Source organism: Sturnus vulgaris, chromosome 4 (assembly GCF_052056855.1).
Source record: "Sturnus vulgaris isolate bStuVul1 chromosome 4, bStuVul1.hap1, whole genome shotgun sequence".
Lineage (NCBI taxonomy): Eukaryota > Metazoa > Chordata > Aves > Passeriformes > Sturnidae > Sturnus > Sturnus vulgaris.
In genome coordinates, this window is record NC_142246.1 from 5,202,680 (window position 1) to 5,219,309 (window position 16,630).

Below are 16,630 nucleotides of genomic sequence, written 5' to 3' on the forward strand. Positions count from 1 at the left end.
AAATCACTTTCTAGGAGCCCAGAAATCACAGAATTATAGAATGGTTTTGGTTGGAAGGGACCTTTGAAGGCCATCTTGCCCAATCCTCCTCCACTGACTGGGACAAATGCTGCTACTCAGGAGAACATTCAGCAGCCAAATTCTCAGGTCTCATGGTAATTTGTACCAGGTCCCACGACTGTTTATACTTTTTCCCTCTGCCTCAGTCCCTGAAATCCCATCTCTCAGAGTCAAAAAGGATGATCCTAGTGCTTACTAGAGTCACTTCAGCAGCACTCAGTGAGTGGACTCTCTCCATCGAGGTGTCCACCGTGCATCCTTCCCGAAGGGCAGCCACTGTGCAGAGATGGGAGATGACCAGTCCAGCCTCTTGAGGAAGATGCTGTAGCTGTCTGCATACTCAGTAACCCAGCGGCCCCTGCAGAGAACATGGAGAAGGGGATAAGGAGAGGACCCCTACTCTGTGCTCCGTGCACCAGGACAAGGGACCTGCCTGCCCCTCTGCAGCATTCCACCACCCAGCCAGGAATCTGTGCAGAGCAAACAAAAGCACATTCAGATGGGATGGGGCAGAGGGGGAGCAGCCTGTGTCCGTCTGGAGCAGGGCAGATGCTGCAGCACACAGCTACCATCCACATCCATCTCCCACCTGGACCAACCATTACAGAGGTGCAGTCTCCACCCCACATATAACTTCAGGATCACAGATTAAAATCTGCAATGCAGAGCTGAAATATGTGTGTGTTAGGGGAAGGTGGGGGGCATGAGGCAGCGGGGAGGAATCGCCTTTCCAGAGAGAAATGAGAGCTCAGGAGCAGTTTATGCCTGTTTGGTTCATAGTGTGCAGATGAGTCACGTTGCAAACAATTCCTGCCCTGTGTGATTGACGGTCAGAGAGCCCTTTCCCAGGGGAAGCCTGGACATGGAAATGATGAGACATGCCTCCTGCCCCAGCCCCATGGGGATCTTCTTTCCACAGGGATGAGGCTGTCCCAGAAGTTGTCCCCCCAGTCCTATCAACCCTACTGCAAAACTTTTCAAGAAAAGCCTGATCAGGCTTTGAGAATGGATTTGTCCCCGAGGGAATTTCTTTGGGCTCATTGCATAATATGGACAAGGAGAAATATGTTCGGGAATCACTTCCCAATTCCAAGCAGCTCCAAAGCCTCCCTGACTTACTCCTACCCTGTCCCCTACTCCCAGCAGCCACTCTTTCCTCCCCATCCTACTTCTCCTTACTCATTGAAGCGGCTTTCCTCAGGGAAAACGGGAGAAGGCCTTATCTCCTCTGTGTACAGTCCACTAGGGATTCTTTTCTGGCGCTGGTAATCTTGCTTGTAGATACTTTTCCACTCAAGGTCAGAGTAGTCTAGTGAAAGAGAGTCGAAATAATGTAAAGATTTTTTTTTAAATCTCTGTCTCCTATATTGCACAGTCTGAGTGTTTCTCCATTCCCCTGAGGTCCATTGGATGTTTGTGCTTCCAGCACTCCTGTGGGAGTTACCATGATGAAGGGATTAACCAAGGCAAAATGCAGGAGTTGCTTCCCTGGTGTAGATAAGGTCATTTAGATGAGATTATTCAGCCCTTGTTTGCTATAGCCTATGTGAGGGAAGCCACACAAGGCAGACCTGGAAATGATATCTTGTGATCTTCCTGTCTGGATACTGACTTGTCACCTGGTATGAAATTTCCCATACTGTCTATTTTCTTTTCCATCCTGCCACTCATCAGGGACTAAACCAAGGAAGAGATTCATGGCTCACTTAACCCTTAACTGAGGACCATCACATCTGCTTTGATATCTTCCCCAAAAATCCCTGTGGAAGCTGGTTTGAAGGGGTACCATCTTCCATCTGACTCTCCAGGGATGTCTTATCTCTGTGTTAACAGCTCGGTGTGTGTCCTTCTGATCAAGCAGATCTAACTGGAGATAAACATGCAGGGAGGACACACAAAGAAGAGCTTCCCATTGTAGACAGATTTTCTGGGTATTTTAAAAATGGCACATTCCTATAATGAGTCATTGGTAGAGAATTTCTGTTGTTTTCACTGAGGCTGAGGCTACAGGTGTCTCACATGCATGGCCTTGTCAGGCTGTTAATGGCACCCAGCAGCAGTTCCTGTCTTATGACATTATTTCTAGGGAAACCACATTGAGCAGGGCAGTGATCCATGGGATGAGCTGTCTGGAAATTGAGGTGAAAGAAACATCATTTACAACACTCCAACCTCTTCCAGAAGATAAATGTTTTTCTGTGCCCTGTTTCTCCCCACCAGTGGGCAGATGGTTACAGGAGATCTGTGAACCTTTCCTGTGTCACTCACTTTCACTTTACTCTCCTCAGTCTCTTCTGGAATTATATTAAAAACATAAAACCAGGCTGAAGGCCACCAGTCACTCTCATGGGGCAGCTGCCACAGCTTCCATCCACTGACCTTTCATTAAAATAGATGAGGTCTGGTTGTGGCTTTTGTTTTTATCAGCATTGTACAGCCTTTCCTGGTACAAATCCTGGGCGAATTGCTGGTAGGTGACCAAGTTTGAAGTTGGCAGTTGCCTCAGTGCCAAGGCCCCTGAGACATGGGAGGAGAAGAAGCTGAATTAGTCAGGAATCACCATCAATTACTCACCCAAATCCTACCCTTTAGACAGAGTAAGTTGAAGTGCCAGCTGGCAAAATCAAGGCAGACCCAGTCACTTCAGCAGAGCTTTGCTGAGGTGCATCAGCTTTGCTTAGGTGTGTCAATTTTGGTGGTTCATGACACAAGTAGGGGAAGGATTTTTGTTGGTTCAAAGCACGTGGAAGCAGCCTGCTGTCTCCACATTGCTCTGGAGTGCTGAAAGGAGACCCTCTGCAGCAGGTCTGTGTGTGAGAGGGAGAAAAACTGCACTGCTGGGATACACAGGGGCAGAGCAGGAAGGGAAAAGCTCACAGGACTTTTGTCATTAGCATAAGACAGCTTCAGGTGGGCTTGGCAAGGAGATCCTTGAAGCCCTGAGATGTAAGTGGATCCACATGGAGACACGTCTGTCTGAGCTGCTTGTCCAGACTCTCCTTGTATTGAGTGGACAGAGAAACCCTGCCAGGGCTGTCTTCACCTCACTGTCAGGGTGGCATTAAGCTACAGGAGATGGCTGTGTCATTGCTCCCCTCTGATCATGAAAGGATCCAGGCAGAGACATCCCACACTGGGGGAGATCAGCTCCGGGAACAGAGAGGACATCCCTGGCCATGTCTGCTGTTTGCTTCGGGAGCACTGCTGAGCAGTGACACTCTCTTCACTCTCAAGCAGGAGCTCAGAGAAAAATCCCCACTGCTTTAGGATGGTTGAGCATGGCTGAGAGATGTTTGGTAACGACTCCTTTTGTATTCCTGACTTCCATGAGCATTTTAATCCATGCAAGCAGGCTGTTAAATGGTGTGGCTGAGGGCTGGCTACCATCCCCTTTGCTGTCAGACAGGAACCCTTAGCAGAAGGTGTTTGAACCACCCAAACCCCTCACACACAGCCATAGCCCTTTTCTCTCCCTGCACTTCTGCAACATGGGGCTGACTGCATCTCCCTCTATCCCAACAGAGCTGTGAGGATAAAGCCCTTGCTAGAAGAGGCTCTTCATGCACCAAGATGTTTCTAAAACCCCAGCTCCCTACACCCGTGCTGTGAGCTGGCCTGGGAGCTGCATATTCGTGGTGACAGGGTGCAGTGCCCATGTGTGAACCCTCGGCAGGCTCAGCCCAGCACCGAGGCATCACCAGGAGGCTGCCATCCATGTCCAGCCAGCACAGAGCTGGGGCTGGGGGCTGGCAAAGGCCCAGCAGACAGTCCCAGTCCCTGGGGCAGCTGGACATGGCCAGGCAGCTGTTCCCCAGCAGTGCCAGCATCAGGGTTACCCTCAGTTTCAGCTGCCAGAGGAGGAGATGGAAGGGGCGGGCAGCAGGACAGGTCGTGCATGGGCTCAGCGAGGATCTCCAGTTTCCCTGCTCGTCTCGCTGTCAGGTCAGAGGGCCGGCACTCTGGCAGGTAGCACTTGGGTACCTCTGCCACAGGAGGGTATGAAGGTTTCTGCAGAAAAAAGTGCCCTGTGAATGGAGAGGATGCAGCTGGGGAGGGCAGCTGCTAAAGCATCGTCAAACACCCGCCCACAGCAAAGCCTGGGGTCAGCATCCCTGGGGATGCAGCGGCCACAGAGCAGCTCTGGGGCTCTCACTGAAATACAGGAACCATCACAGCTTCCTCCGTCTGCCCAACTTATAGCCTAGGACTCTGCTGGGCAGTGGGAGGGAGGGAGGGAGCCCTGGCAAAAGCAATGGGAAAGGGAATGGCTCCAGGGCTCATGGCAGGGAAAGGCTAAAGAGCAATCTGGTGTGGCCACTGCCTCCAGCCTCCCCAGCTGCACACTGCAGCTCCAGATGCTTTTTAGAGGCTCAGAAAGGAATTCTCCTGCTGTGAGCTCCTCCAGGCTGCTAGGCCAGCAAGGACCATCCTCACAGGGTTTGTCTGTTGTTGTTTTGGATCTCTGTGGGTTTCTGTTTGTCCCTCAAACTCCAGGGTTCCCAGGGCAATCCTCTAACATTTTTCCTTTGCCAGGCTGACAGCAGGGCAGGTGGAGGCTGTAGAGCTACAGGAATTACCAGTGTCTGGGGGCTTCCCCCACTGAGGATGGTCAGAGCTTCTCCTGGGGTATCTTCAGAGGGACAACAGCCTCCAGGAGACCCTAGTGGGGATGGTTTACCAACCAGTGCTTTCTTCCTTAAACCAAGGAGTTCTTCTTCCCCTTGGGAGTGGGTTAGTGCCCAAAATTTCATAGATAAAAACATCACAGTTGGTTTACCCTCTTAAACAAGAACAAATCCTCTCAGGGCCAAGAGGGAAACCTGGGCCTCCCAAGTACCTCATCATCACACTACCCAGTGGGACAGCTTTCTTTGGCAGGCCTTATGAATTAATAAAGAGCCAAAGGGAACTGCAACCCAAGAGAATCAGACACTGCTTCCTTCCTTCCTATCTCCCAAGCTACACCGGCATCTCCACAGAAAGCGTGCAGCCTTCCAAAAATAAATTTTAAATGAAATAAATAAAGGAAAAGGAGAAAAGAAAAAGAAACTGAGGTGCATGGCTTGGAAACTGTGCTCCAGCAGGCAGGGGTTAAACCCTGCCCTGCCAGCCGGGCTCCTGGAAGCAGAGCAGCCACCTAAGGCTGGGGCTGCCCGGGAAGCCCTGGCCAGCCTGGAGAACAGCAGGAGAGCCCGGCAGCAGTGCTAATGAGGAGAGGAGAGGAGAGGAGAGGAGAGGAGAGGAGAGGAGAGGAGAGGAGAGGAGAGGAGAGGAGAGGAGAGGAGAGGAGAGGAGAGGAGAGGAGAGGAGAGGAGAGGAGAGGAGAGGAGAGGAGAGGAGAGGAGAGGAGAGGAGAGGAGAGGAGAGGAGAGGAGAGGAGAGGAGAGGAGAGGAGAGGAGAGGAGAGGAATGCCATCCTCTCCTCATCCGGGCGGGGAGGGCAGTGATGTCCCCAGGCAGCCCTTCTGTCCCTGCGGGCACCTTCACTCAATGATTTCTCTGCTGTTGCCCTCTCCTTTTCCTCCCCAGCCTCAACTTTTTTCCCCTCTCCCGTGGGCACAGGAGCCCAAAGCACTCCCAACATGCCCCCCACCACCTCTCCGCAGTGGCCCAGTGCAGACCGCAGCTGTCCCCACCGCGCTGCCACAAGCAATTAAGCCAGGGCAGGCGGAGCGAGGCAAATCAGATTAAATAGCTCAGGGGGTCGCTCGCACTGCAAGGAGATTAGGAAAAAAAAAACCCAACCCCAGCTTCCCCAGAGAAGTCTTCTCAAGCCCGTGTCAGGGCAAGGAGCCGTCTCCATCCCAAACGCATCCCCTTCCCAAGGCGGTCCCGGGATGGGTCTGATCCTGACACCCAGCAGCCCCACGGGGAGCAAGCGGAGTCCAAGGCTCAGGCGCGGGTTCAGCAAGCACTCGTTAGTGCCCTGACTTAATGAGCGCAATTAGCATCACTCCCCAGCAGCAGCTTCACCGGAGGGCGCACGGGGGATTTCCCGCAGGAGGGATGGGGGCACAAGCCGGGGGCGTTTGGGCGAGCTGGGAGCTGCTGGTGGCGACCAGGGCAGGACAGACAGAACCCACCCACCCCTGCTGCCCCTCTGGCACCATCCCCATCCCCAGGCGAACCGAGGGGAGCTGGCGGCTCGGAATGGGGATCAGGGCAGGAGAAGAGCACGGTACCGGTACGTGTGCCTGGACGGGTGAGTGGTAATCTTCGTGCCAGCCGAAATCCTTCCGATACGTGCTCTTGTACTTGTCCAGGGCGGGGGGCAGCTGGGAGAGAGAGGAGGCAAACACAAGGAACCACTAAGCCTCGGGGGAAGCTTTCAAACGTGGTGATACAAACCCAAAAATGCTCCCTCACAGCTCAGGAGAGGATGAGCTGCTCCTCTGGGCCAGTCCAGCAGGGCGATTCCTTGCTCAGGGTGGCTGGGAAGCTCCTACACTCTTTTGGCAATGGTTTCTCGGGCTCTTCTTGTCCCAGGATTTCCCTTGCAACAAACGCCTTCCTCCTGCTTTCCTCAAACCTCCTCTGAGTGCCCAAATGGCCCCAGGCAGAGCACTAATACAGAGCTGCCGAAATACTTTGATCAGCTGCTGAGCTCCAGTGTCACTCAGGTTAAATCAGCACATGCTTCCATCTTCTATTTCAGTAACATTTGCTATGTGCTTATCACATATTTAAAGAGCTGCCTAATGTCAATACTAATTCTGCAAAGCCATTGGAGAAACTATGGAGGAGAACTCTGCCAGGGGACATAAAGCCAGTGACACCTGCACTAACACCAGAAATCCCTGCAGTGCAAATTTCTGGAGGCAGGGGGAGGATTTTAGGGAGAGAGCACTGTCTGTGTGTTTTGTCCCTCAGCATGCACCAGAAGCAGTGCTGGAGCCAGGAAAGCTGCTAAGATGACCCTTCAGGCTGGCTCCAGAGCTATTTCTATGCTGAAGCACTAAACGTGATAAGTCATCAGTGCATGGCAAGGGCTGGGAGAGGTGAGCTCTGATTGCAGGTGTCACTGTGATCTCCACAGTTACACAAACTCCTGTGTAGCCTGTGTGGCTCCACCACACAAGGGTGGCTTGGCTGGCCCAGGCAGGACCTGCACTGCCGTGTCCCTGTGATTTGGGACACTGCAGCAGCACACAGCACCTTAGGGAGGGCTTTGTGTGCCTTGCCAACAGTCACACACCTTGGGCAAGGATATATTTGATATTCTCAGTCCTTTTTTTCCTAGCATTTCACTTTTTTCCCCCCTCTGGGCTTCCCAGAACAGTGTTTGCCTTTGGCCAGGATGCAGAATTCCATTGTCACCAGTTCCTATTATCTTCTCAGACCAGCAGACCCAGCCAAACCCATTACTGAAACACCAGTAAGGATGAGAGCCCTGTGTGCACTTCACCTTCCACGGCTTTGCATCCCTCATTATCTCCATGATGAACCAGGAACCTGGACCAGAAAAATCACTCAGTTAGAAACCAGCACCCCAGGTCTTCTCCTCCATCCCACCTCAAGGGATAAGGGAACTGGAGACCTGAAGATGGCTACTGGCAGGAGGAAGGGGATTCAGATGGGGCTGAAATACTCAAATTGGCAGAGTGTGACTGATTTCAGCCAACTTCAGCAAAGTAAAATATACCCAGCCAGGACGTACACAGATGCACACCTCAGGGGATGCAGCCTGTTGGAACCCAGAAGGGATGAGATGGAGACATCCCAGCACCAGGAACCCCCAAGTCACCCAGAGGGTGAGCAGCTGTGACCCCTCCTGGGGTCAGGGAACATCAGTGATGGGATCCAACAATGCCTGTGTGGTCACTGTGTTTCCAGGGTCAAGGGAAAACTCCATTGTGACACCACTGAACTTCAGAACCCTGGAGGCCTTGGTGGAAGAAGGGGAGCCTGAGGGGGTTGGTGTTGTTTCTGGGAGGTAAAGGCACCCAACATTCATGCTGGGGAGCTGTTACCCAGGTTTTCAGCTACAGCCAGCCATGCTGGGGACACGAGGCCAGGAGAGGGACAAAGCCTGCCCTTTGTGAGCTCTTTGTGAAGACCTCCCCAAATCCTGCTAAAGAGGTGAGCAAACGGTGAGGAAACTGAGGAGAGAAGGACATTGCTTTGTGGGTGTGCTGAGCAGAGGAAAACGGCATCCTTACCTGCCTGCATGGAAGCATGGGGAGCACAGCAGAATTAGGGCAGGCAGGGATCTCCATTTGGACTCAGAGGGTGACACCTGAACTGTCCCCTTCAGATGCTGCCATTCTCTTCCTCTGGTGAGGCAGCAGGGCATGCTCAAATGGAGTCCTTTGTCTCATTAATAGAACACCACACCAGATACACAGAGCAGTATTTAGTCTTTAAAAAACACCAACCTTTGACCAGGTTTGGGTGCATTTCACCGAAAGACTAATCTTGCTTAATTTTGGGTGTACACAAGGAGGACATCTCCCTCTGAGCTCATCCTTCCTGACTTCCTGGCTCCTTTAGGACAACTCGTGTAACCAGTGCAGGTACATAGCTGGGGCTGAAATAAATCCAGAAACCCGGGTTTGCTGAGCTGAATCTCATCCTAGAGTCCAATTTTAGTGGCTGCACATGAGCCTTGTGCAGCCATTGGTTCAGAAACAAGATTCTCTGTCACTACAGTGATGCAAATAGTGAATGCTGGTGATGAGGCAGGAAGGGAAGATGAGAGCTCCAGGAGGAGACCCAGTCACAGACTTGTGTTCACTGGCACCATTGGAATGAGCTGAATTCCATGAGTTATTTCTCTCTGCACACTCTTACATACCAGTGTGCAACTGGAGCCCAAGGATGCTCTGGCAAGGGCTGTGTGCTGCTGACAGCTCTGCACTGGTGTCAGGAAACAGGAGAAGCCCTTTGTCCTCACTGCATTTTATGCAAATTAAGATTAGAATAAATAACGCAACAAGGAAAGAAACTATTTCCAGAAATGTGAAACTCTCATGTTCTCCTGTGCTTATATTAAAGGGATTACACTCCATTTCCTTCTTAATACAGCTAATGCTCTATGGGAAGCCCTCAGGCCAGGGATTAAAGCACTTATTCAATTAATTAGGAACAAACTTCTGCCTTAAAGTCAAACACACAAATATCAGTAAGCCCTTGAGAGTGTCTTCCTTCCAGGGCAGAGAAAATGGATCCTATTTCTGGTGTAAATGAAACCAAGTCTGCAATCTAGAATTACCAGGAATAATAAAAATTAAGAAGAATCACTTTAAAAATATCACTATTTTGTAACACAGCAGAGTTAAAAAAGGATAGTCTCATCATCTTGAATTCAGCATTGGAAGCCCCATAGTGGGGAGTAAAATCAGGTCCTACAAGGATAATATAAATAAAATACAATTTTAAGATGTAACGTTGGTAACCAGCTCCAAGCTGCAGGCACAGCAGTGTTTGGGAATATTTGAAGTTAGGGATGAAATCTTGGCCCTGGTAAACACAGAAAAGCAAAATGCTTGTTCAGTAGGATCCGAATTTAACCTAAGGTGTCTGATTCATTACTGAGATAGGAGACAATTTTCCAAACCTGGCTCCAAATCCTAATCTTTCTTGATGATGATAGCTTGATCCTTCCGTCTTCTCGCAGGCACCGCTCATGTGAAATTAAAAGGCATTTTGCCAGAATAGTTTATGCAGGAGCAGCCCACTATTGCTGTTCAGTTTCCCATTTATCAGAAGATGGGGCTGATAGTTGCCAGCATAATCCCAATTAGAAGTGGATAGGAACCAAACTCGCAGCTCTCACTTTCCTATCTCCAAGAGAACTTATTTGCCTCCTCTTTGCTAATGCAGATATGGAGAAAGCTGTGCCCTGCATGGCTGTTCTCTGTGTAGCTCTCTGCACATCCCTGAGACAGAAGATAGTGCTGAACACCAAACATCTGCAGGAGGAAATTACTCTTAAATAATTGGTTTATTTTCACAATACTCCAGGGAGACAATGGCTCAGATTCCCACAGCCAGGAGCTTAAACCATTCATCTGAATGGCAGTGCCCCTGTTTCTCAAGGTAATGACAACTCCAGACATCCAGGAATGTATTCAGAGGGTGCTGGTGCCTTTGGCTTCTCCACATTGTGCTACATGCATGCACAAAAGCAAAGTACACATCAGCCAGGACCAGAAAGTCAAAGGCAGATATTTTTGTGTTTGAGCAGCACCTTGGAAGAATTTGCCAGTGGGCCCAAATGTGTGAGAGCTGAGCTCAGATCCTTTAAAATCACATAGGAAGAGTTAGAGTCATGGACCTCAACTATAATGTAAAACAATGAGATTTGTATACCTGGCCTGTGCAGATCCTTCCTGGCGTCCTGGAGGTCATTCCCACTGTGTTCAGAGGTACCTGTGTACCCCTGGAAAGTGGATCTTGTAGTCTCAGTAAGACTGCAGTTGCATAAAGGACATGATGCAGAGATAAATTTCACCTCAGTTTGGCCCTAACTTACCATTTTTGCTGTCTTTTTCCACCTGTGAAACACAGGAGTTCTCTCTAGGTCTGTACTGCCCTTGTGCAAGGAACCATCTCAGCTAGTAACAATTCCATGCACAAAAACATGGCCAAGGAGGACACATACCTCCCTGTCAACCCAGCCCCTGACAAGTGCTCCTTGGGCCAGGAACAAGATTCATTGCCCCCATGAGAATGTTGAAAGAGGGAAGTGATGGGTAAGCAGGACCCCCAGTGCATGGAAGAGGCAGGGTGTAATCTGGGAATCTCCATTCAGGTCATCACCACCAGGACACAAAGTGCAAAGAGGGAACTCTTCTTCAGGGGGTGAGTGTTGACAGCCTGTTCTGTCAGCAGGAGGTCAGCCACCCATTTGAGTGTAAAAACATGAACTTTCATGGCAGTGCAGCAGTCCAGCATGGGCACATTTCCCATGCAGTTATTTATTTCATCCATCTCTCATGCTTGCTTGATAAATTGGTGGGGCATTTAAGACTTCATGTGAGCAGAAACAAGCACCATCCTTCAGCCCAAATCTGAGGCCCCTGCTGCTCTCCTCCAGCCACCTAAAGCACTGAAAGGACTAAAGGACTGAACCCTCAAAGCCAAATTCCTTGTTGCACAGGCACTCCTCTGCGCAGAAGACAAGGGCAGCTGATGTCCCAAATCTTTGGGCAATTCTGCTGTAACCTGATAAAGCAATCAATTGTTTGTCTCTGATAATCCCCCAAAAATCATCCATCAGCAGAGGATGGCTGAAATCTCATCACTGCCTATGTGATGTGTCCTGTGATATAAATCATGGCATATTTATGCACCTGTGTAAGGCAAATACATATGGGTATTGTTGGAGAGCCTAAATCTGCTCCCTAATGCCGTTGTTTAAACAGCCCTTTAACCACATCACTTTTCTCCTCGTTAGGTTAAGTTGCTGGAGGTGAAAAAGTCCTTCCAAAAGGGTTTTCACTCACTCACTCAGTCCAAAGTAAACATGCCTCTGGGACCATTATGTGTATCAGGTATCCGAGGCTTTGTTAAGAGCTTGCCTGTTAGGTAAATTCTGCTTCTCTTTCTCAGAAGAAGAAGCAGGTTAAAATTAGAGACAGGCTCACACGAGTAAACCAATAGAGAGATGCATGAAAAGAGCAGCATTACAGAAAAATAGGAAAAACAGACAAAATTCAGAGCAGCACACACAAGTGACCCAAGTCTGGGGAGTCTCTTGATCTAATGTAACTCTGGTTACTATATGACATTGGCTTGACTTATGCCTGTCACTTGTGATCACATTCATCACAGATCTCATGGTCTGGACATTTTTACCAGCAGTCAGCAGAGCCACCCTATGGAGCTAAGAGCCCAGACTAACAAGCACCAGCCTTTGCTAACAAGACATAAAGAGGAAATGTGCATCTTTAGCACACCATGAAAACCCTCCAGCTGTATGCCCACTGGCCTGGAGGAGCTCCTGGGCTTTCCATGAGTGTCACCTCGAATTACACCCACATCTACTTCTTAAAGGCAAGTCTGGCAGGGTAATGACCACTGTGAATCTGCTTATCCAGACCCATCCACACGTGACTGCAGTGAAAAGGAGCTTTTCCATTGACTGCTCCAAGCTTTAGGCTGGCTATGCCATTGAGAGATTCTCACTGCAGCCATTAGAGCTGTTCAGCTGATCTAAACTTGTCGGGGAGAATAAAGAAACCACCTGCTTCCAGTGGCAGGAAAAGTAAAGTGAGATCAAACAGAAGCAGGAGGAGAGAATTTAAGCAATGCAAGAGGTGGCTGCATGTCATTTCAGAAGTCACCTTTTGTCTTTGATCTGTGCTTAGGAAGTGGGCACCTCCTGGATCAGATGGCCAGTGGAAAAGTGTGCCACCAAAGTCACCTCACCTTGAAGTCTCAAGTGTTTGCTTTCCCCAGGGATCCTCCTTCCACTTCCACCACCGTGTAAATCATCTGCCCTAAGATTTCCTTTAGAAAAGCCAAAAACACAGGTTAAAGAGCAGGGAGCAGGACTTGTGTCCTCCTCTAACATCAGGATCATTCACTGTGATGAAGTTGAGCCTTCTCTTTTAAAATTGTATTACACGTGCACAGGTAGATTCCCTAGAGATCAGGGACTTCTTATAAAAGCTGCTCTGCAAATAAAAAAGCCCTGTCTCTGAAAAGCCTAGTCTGAATACAAGACACATCAAGACTTTGAATGGAAAGGTTTTAAATACAAAGCACTTTGAGACAAAGCAAGTTACAGATCACACAGAAAATCTGTGGCAAAACTATGGATAGATCCCGCTTTGCTGAATCCTCACTTCTGCTCTAAACAGCTCCTTGGAGCACTGCCTGGGTTTTGCTAACAAAGCATTTGTTTTAGCAGCACACTCTGGGGAAATAAAACATTGTGCCATTTTCACGTGGCAAGAACATGCAGCATCTTTCTGAAGGCCAAGATTCATATCAGGTGTGAATGCAGATATTCGCCAACCCTGGGCATGCAACAAAATAAACCCTCTGCATTTAGTTTGTTGATGCCTTCAGTGAGTGTTAACAAGTGGAAAAATCACGGGGAAGAGAGAGCCTGGTCTCAGGTTACCCCATAAATCGGTTAAGGCTGCAGAGGGGATTACAGTCCCCGAGCCATCCTGAGCACGGAGATGTCATTACGGCAAAATCAAAGGTAACCGTGGGGCTTGGCAGGTAACTGTCAACAGCCACGGGAAAGAGCCAGCCTGGGAAGGAGCTCCACGTCAGGATGAAATTCAGTCACCTTTATTTTCATTTCAGGTGAGGGGTCAAGCAGAAAAGCTATCCCCAGCGGCCTTTATTTACAGTTTTCAAGGGAGCGGCTGATGAAGCATTTAGAGGAAGAAGGATGAACCTGCTCTCCCCTCACTCAGGGAGACCAGCCTGATGACAGACAGGGGATGCTGGAATGGCACAGGGGCAGGGAAGGGGCCTTTTATGAATGAAATGGCTGTGGTGCTAATGAAGCTGCTCACAAAACTCCCAGTGACTCGAATGAGGCCAAGACTTCATCTGTAATATTTGCAAGGAACACAAGGAAATTATCTTCCCACCAGGACACTCTCTGTAGCACAGGAGCTCACTCCCAGTATTGCTAACAACACAGAGCCACATAAGCGGATTTCAAGGCATTTTTTCAATTTTTTTCTTTTATATTTCTTCTCTCCATCCTCCCTAGGCAACCAATCTGAATCTCTAGAAAACCACTATATTTTTTTTTGTCCTTCTAGAGTATTTTGAAAACTTGCTATAAAAATCTTCAAGGTTTTTGTATTTCTCTGCATCTCTTGCTGTTGAATGAATAGAGAAGCTATAAATGGTTTTGTGTTGTCAAGTCAGAGCAGCTACATCCATGCTTGAAAAGATACCAGGGACTATTCTGTGTTCTGAGCTCACATCCACACAGCCCAGCCAGCACTCCCAGTAACAGACTGGTCCCATGGAAATTTCCCACTGGAGAAGTTTATAGCCTCTGAGCCATACCTGGAGATGGGAGAGTACTGTAAATCCCAAAACATGACAGGTCCCTGCTAATAACTGGACAGCATGGACTACTGCAGGTCACTGCCTGGGCCCATGGCACAGTCCTGCTCAATGCAGCAGTGAGAAAACAGCCACTGAGTATGTCCTGGGCATCCAGTGCTCTCCTATGCTGCTGTCAGGTAAATGGAAGATGACTTGCAAGGGACTTTTAAGTCCTCACAGCTTCCAGCTGACCAGCACAGGGAGGAGAGGGTGATGGCATCACACAAAAACCCCACAAGGCACAGCTCCAACTCCTCCATGGACTCTGGGCTGCAGCCAGGCCCAGAAATCCCCACTCAGACAATGGAACAGACAACAAAGGGCGAAATTTCTCCTTTTCCACTCAGGCACTGGAAACCTTCCTTTACCCTCCCTCCTCTTTAAAGACCTAAATCCAACCAGCAGCCAGTTTTGCAAGGGTTAACCAGCATGAAATGAATGTGGAGAGACAGTCAGGGACTGTAATCACTTATTATTTTCAGGTAATATGCTTTATCTCTGACTAATCTCCTCATCTGGAGAAACACTCAGTGCAGACAAGAGTCACTGAGGTTATCTCTGATGATGGGGCTCCACGGGCTGCTGGCTGCGAGGGACTGAGGAGAGGCCAAGGAGAGGACTTCAATTATGGCCTGAACTATGCTCTGCTAGCTGAAAGGCCACTGTTTAATCTACTAGAAATCATCTATTTTAGCAGATAAAGGGATTACTTGGGTTTTCTTTTCCCCAAGAACAGCATGTTATTCCAACTACTAATGGAACATTCGGTATTTAATTAAAGAAAAAGCACGGGGAGAAGCAACACAGGCATCAACATCACTTCTGGGGAAATTCAAATTGATTGTCACCCTTTGATGCTGCTCAATCACCTCTATCTCACTCACCCTTCCTACAACCCAGATTAAATCATCTGGTTCTCTCCATCCTGAACTTTTTTTTTCCCCTAAGGGATCCCATCCAAAACTTTGGGACTATGTGATGTGAATTCACTGCTCTGCAGGAATCTCCTGACTTGTAAAGAGCCAGATTACACTCTCCTTGTCAAGAGGAGAGCGTGGAAATTTGATTTTGCCTCTTCCACACTCTTGGTGTTGGTTGCTGTCTGTCAGGGCTCTGTCTGCCTGGCCCATTAGAGTGACCTGGTGACACGGGTCCCACTGTGTTTGAGTTTGGAAACTCAAAGTGGCATCACTGTTCACAGATGAACTGGAACTGCTGCATGCAAAAATCTGCTCTTTGTCCCTTTTCCCTCTCAGGTCCTTTGTCTTTGCTGTCTCCATTTTCAGAGATGTTTGGCCTTTATTTTTTCTCCCACAGACTAATGACCATAAAGGACAGTTACAAGTCATTCTCAAGTGCTCCTCTGTGCTCAGCAAGTATGGGTTCCTTTTCTTTATGTTCTCCACCCCTTCCATCCACAGATTGTTGACCCAAAGGGTCTGTGGGGAATATTAAGAGGCAGGTGCAAATGCAGGGCACAAGGATCCACACCCCTGTCAAGAAAATTGTAAACTAACAACAAAAAAAATCAAAATAAAAAGCAAAAAACTAATTTCTGTTAACATCTGAATCTTAATCCTCTCTCCTTAACAAGAATAAAGAGCAGGGTATGTTCAAAGAGATCATCCATCCATGCAGCAGCCAGAGCTTCCTCACAGGGATGGCTTTCTGCACATCTTTCTGCTGACTGTCCCAGTCCTGGCACACTCCCAAAATCGGTGACACTTCACTCCAAACACCAGCTGTCATTTTTGTTTCACTTTCCCTTTATTCATTTCTTTGCACACAAAGCAAGAACAGGGACCAACTGAGCAGCCAGCTTTTCACTTCCATAATTTTCCTGTCTTTTCATGGCTGCTTCAGTTGATCTACACCCACATGTGCCAGCTACATCCTGCTTCAGATCTCCGTGAGGGATCAGCTGCTGACCTGTGTGGTGAAATGTCTCAGACAAACGGGGCTGCCCATCTTGTCCACCCGGCTGCTGCCTGTCCGTGTAGCTCTCATCCTTTCTCCCTTTCCTCCTGCTCTGTGCCCGGCTCATGCCAATGTTTGATCTGCATCATTCATCACAGCACACAGCAACCTGACTCTGCACATCTGATGAAGCAGCACCACCACTGGAGATGTGATCATCTTCAGGTTTTTGATCTTCTGGCTTTGCCCAAAGTCCTCGGAGACTGTAACTCCATCCTTCACTTTCTACAGGCAGCTCCAGAAGTTACTGTGAATTATCAAGTCACCCTGTCTGCTACCAGTCATTGTGTTGAACCAGTTGTTCAGCTTGTTCTTGACCAGCACTGCTGACCTCACCTCTTCATAATGTTCTTCAGCAGCTTCTTACAATATCATATGGCCCTAGGACACTCCACACACCTATTGCAACATACCAGGTCAAATGACTTTTTCAAATTGTGCAACTGAAGAGATGAAGTGCTTCTTGATCTCTCTGAACTTGCCAGGGATCAGCCTCTTGCACTGGTTTTGCTGCACTGTCCCTCTTGCTTTGTGGAAATGAATCCACCTTCTGACTCCTCCAGCA

The 16,630-nt window shown here is 48.9% G+C and overlaps 1 protein-coding gene across 1 annotated transcript; it reads right to left on the reverse strand.

Annotated features, from left to right (window-relative positions):
* Positions 1-276: 276 nt before the first annotated feature.
* On the reverse strand, positions 277-7,498 carry LOC148223849 (uncharacterized). The gene is made up of 6 exons (XM_088164412.1): positions 7,466-7,498; positions 6,243-6,335; positions 3,897-4,068; positions 2,440-2,577; positions 1,240-1,369; positions 277-418 (listed from the first exon to the last, which is right to left on the reverse strand). Exons 1-6 carry the CDS (start codon positions 7,496-7,498, stop codon positions 277-279), a joined length of 708 nt encoding a protein of 235 aa, XP_088020538.1.
* Positions 7,499-16,630: the final 9,132 nt, after the last annotated feature.

Coding starts and splice junctions, on each gene's coding strand:
- LOC148223849 (XM_088164412.1), bottom strand. CDS start 7,498: ATGGAGATAATGAGGGATGCAAAGCCGTGGAAG. Junction 6,336..7,465: donor GGGATGCAAAGCCGTGGAAG/GTGAAGTGCACA, acceptor TCTCTCTCCCAG/CTGCCCCCCGCCCTGGACAA. Junction 4,069..6,242: donor CCGTCCAGGCACACGTACCG/GTACCGTGCTCT, acceptor TTTTTTCTGCAG/AAACCTTCATACCCTCCTGT.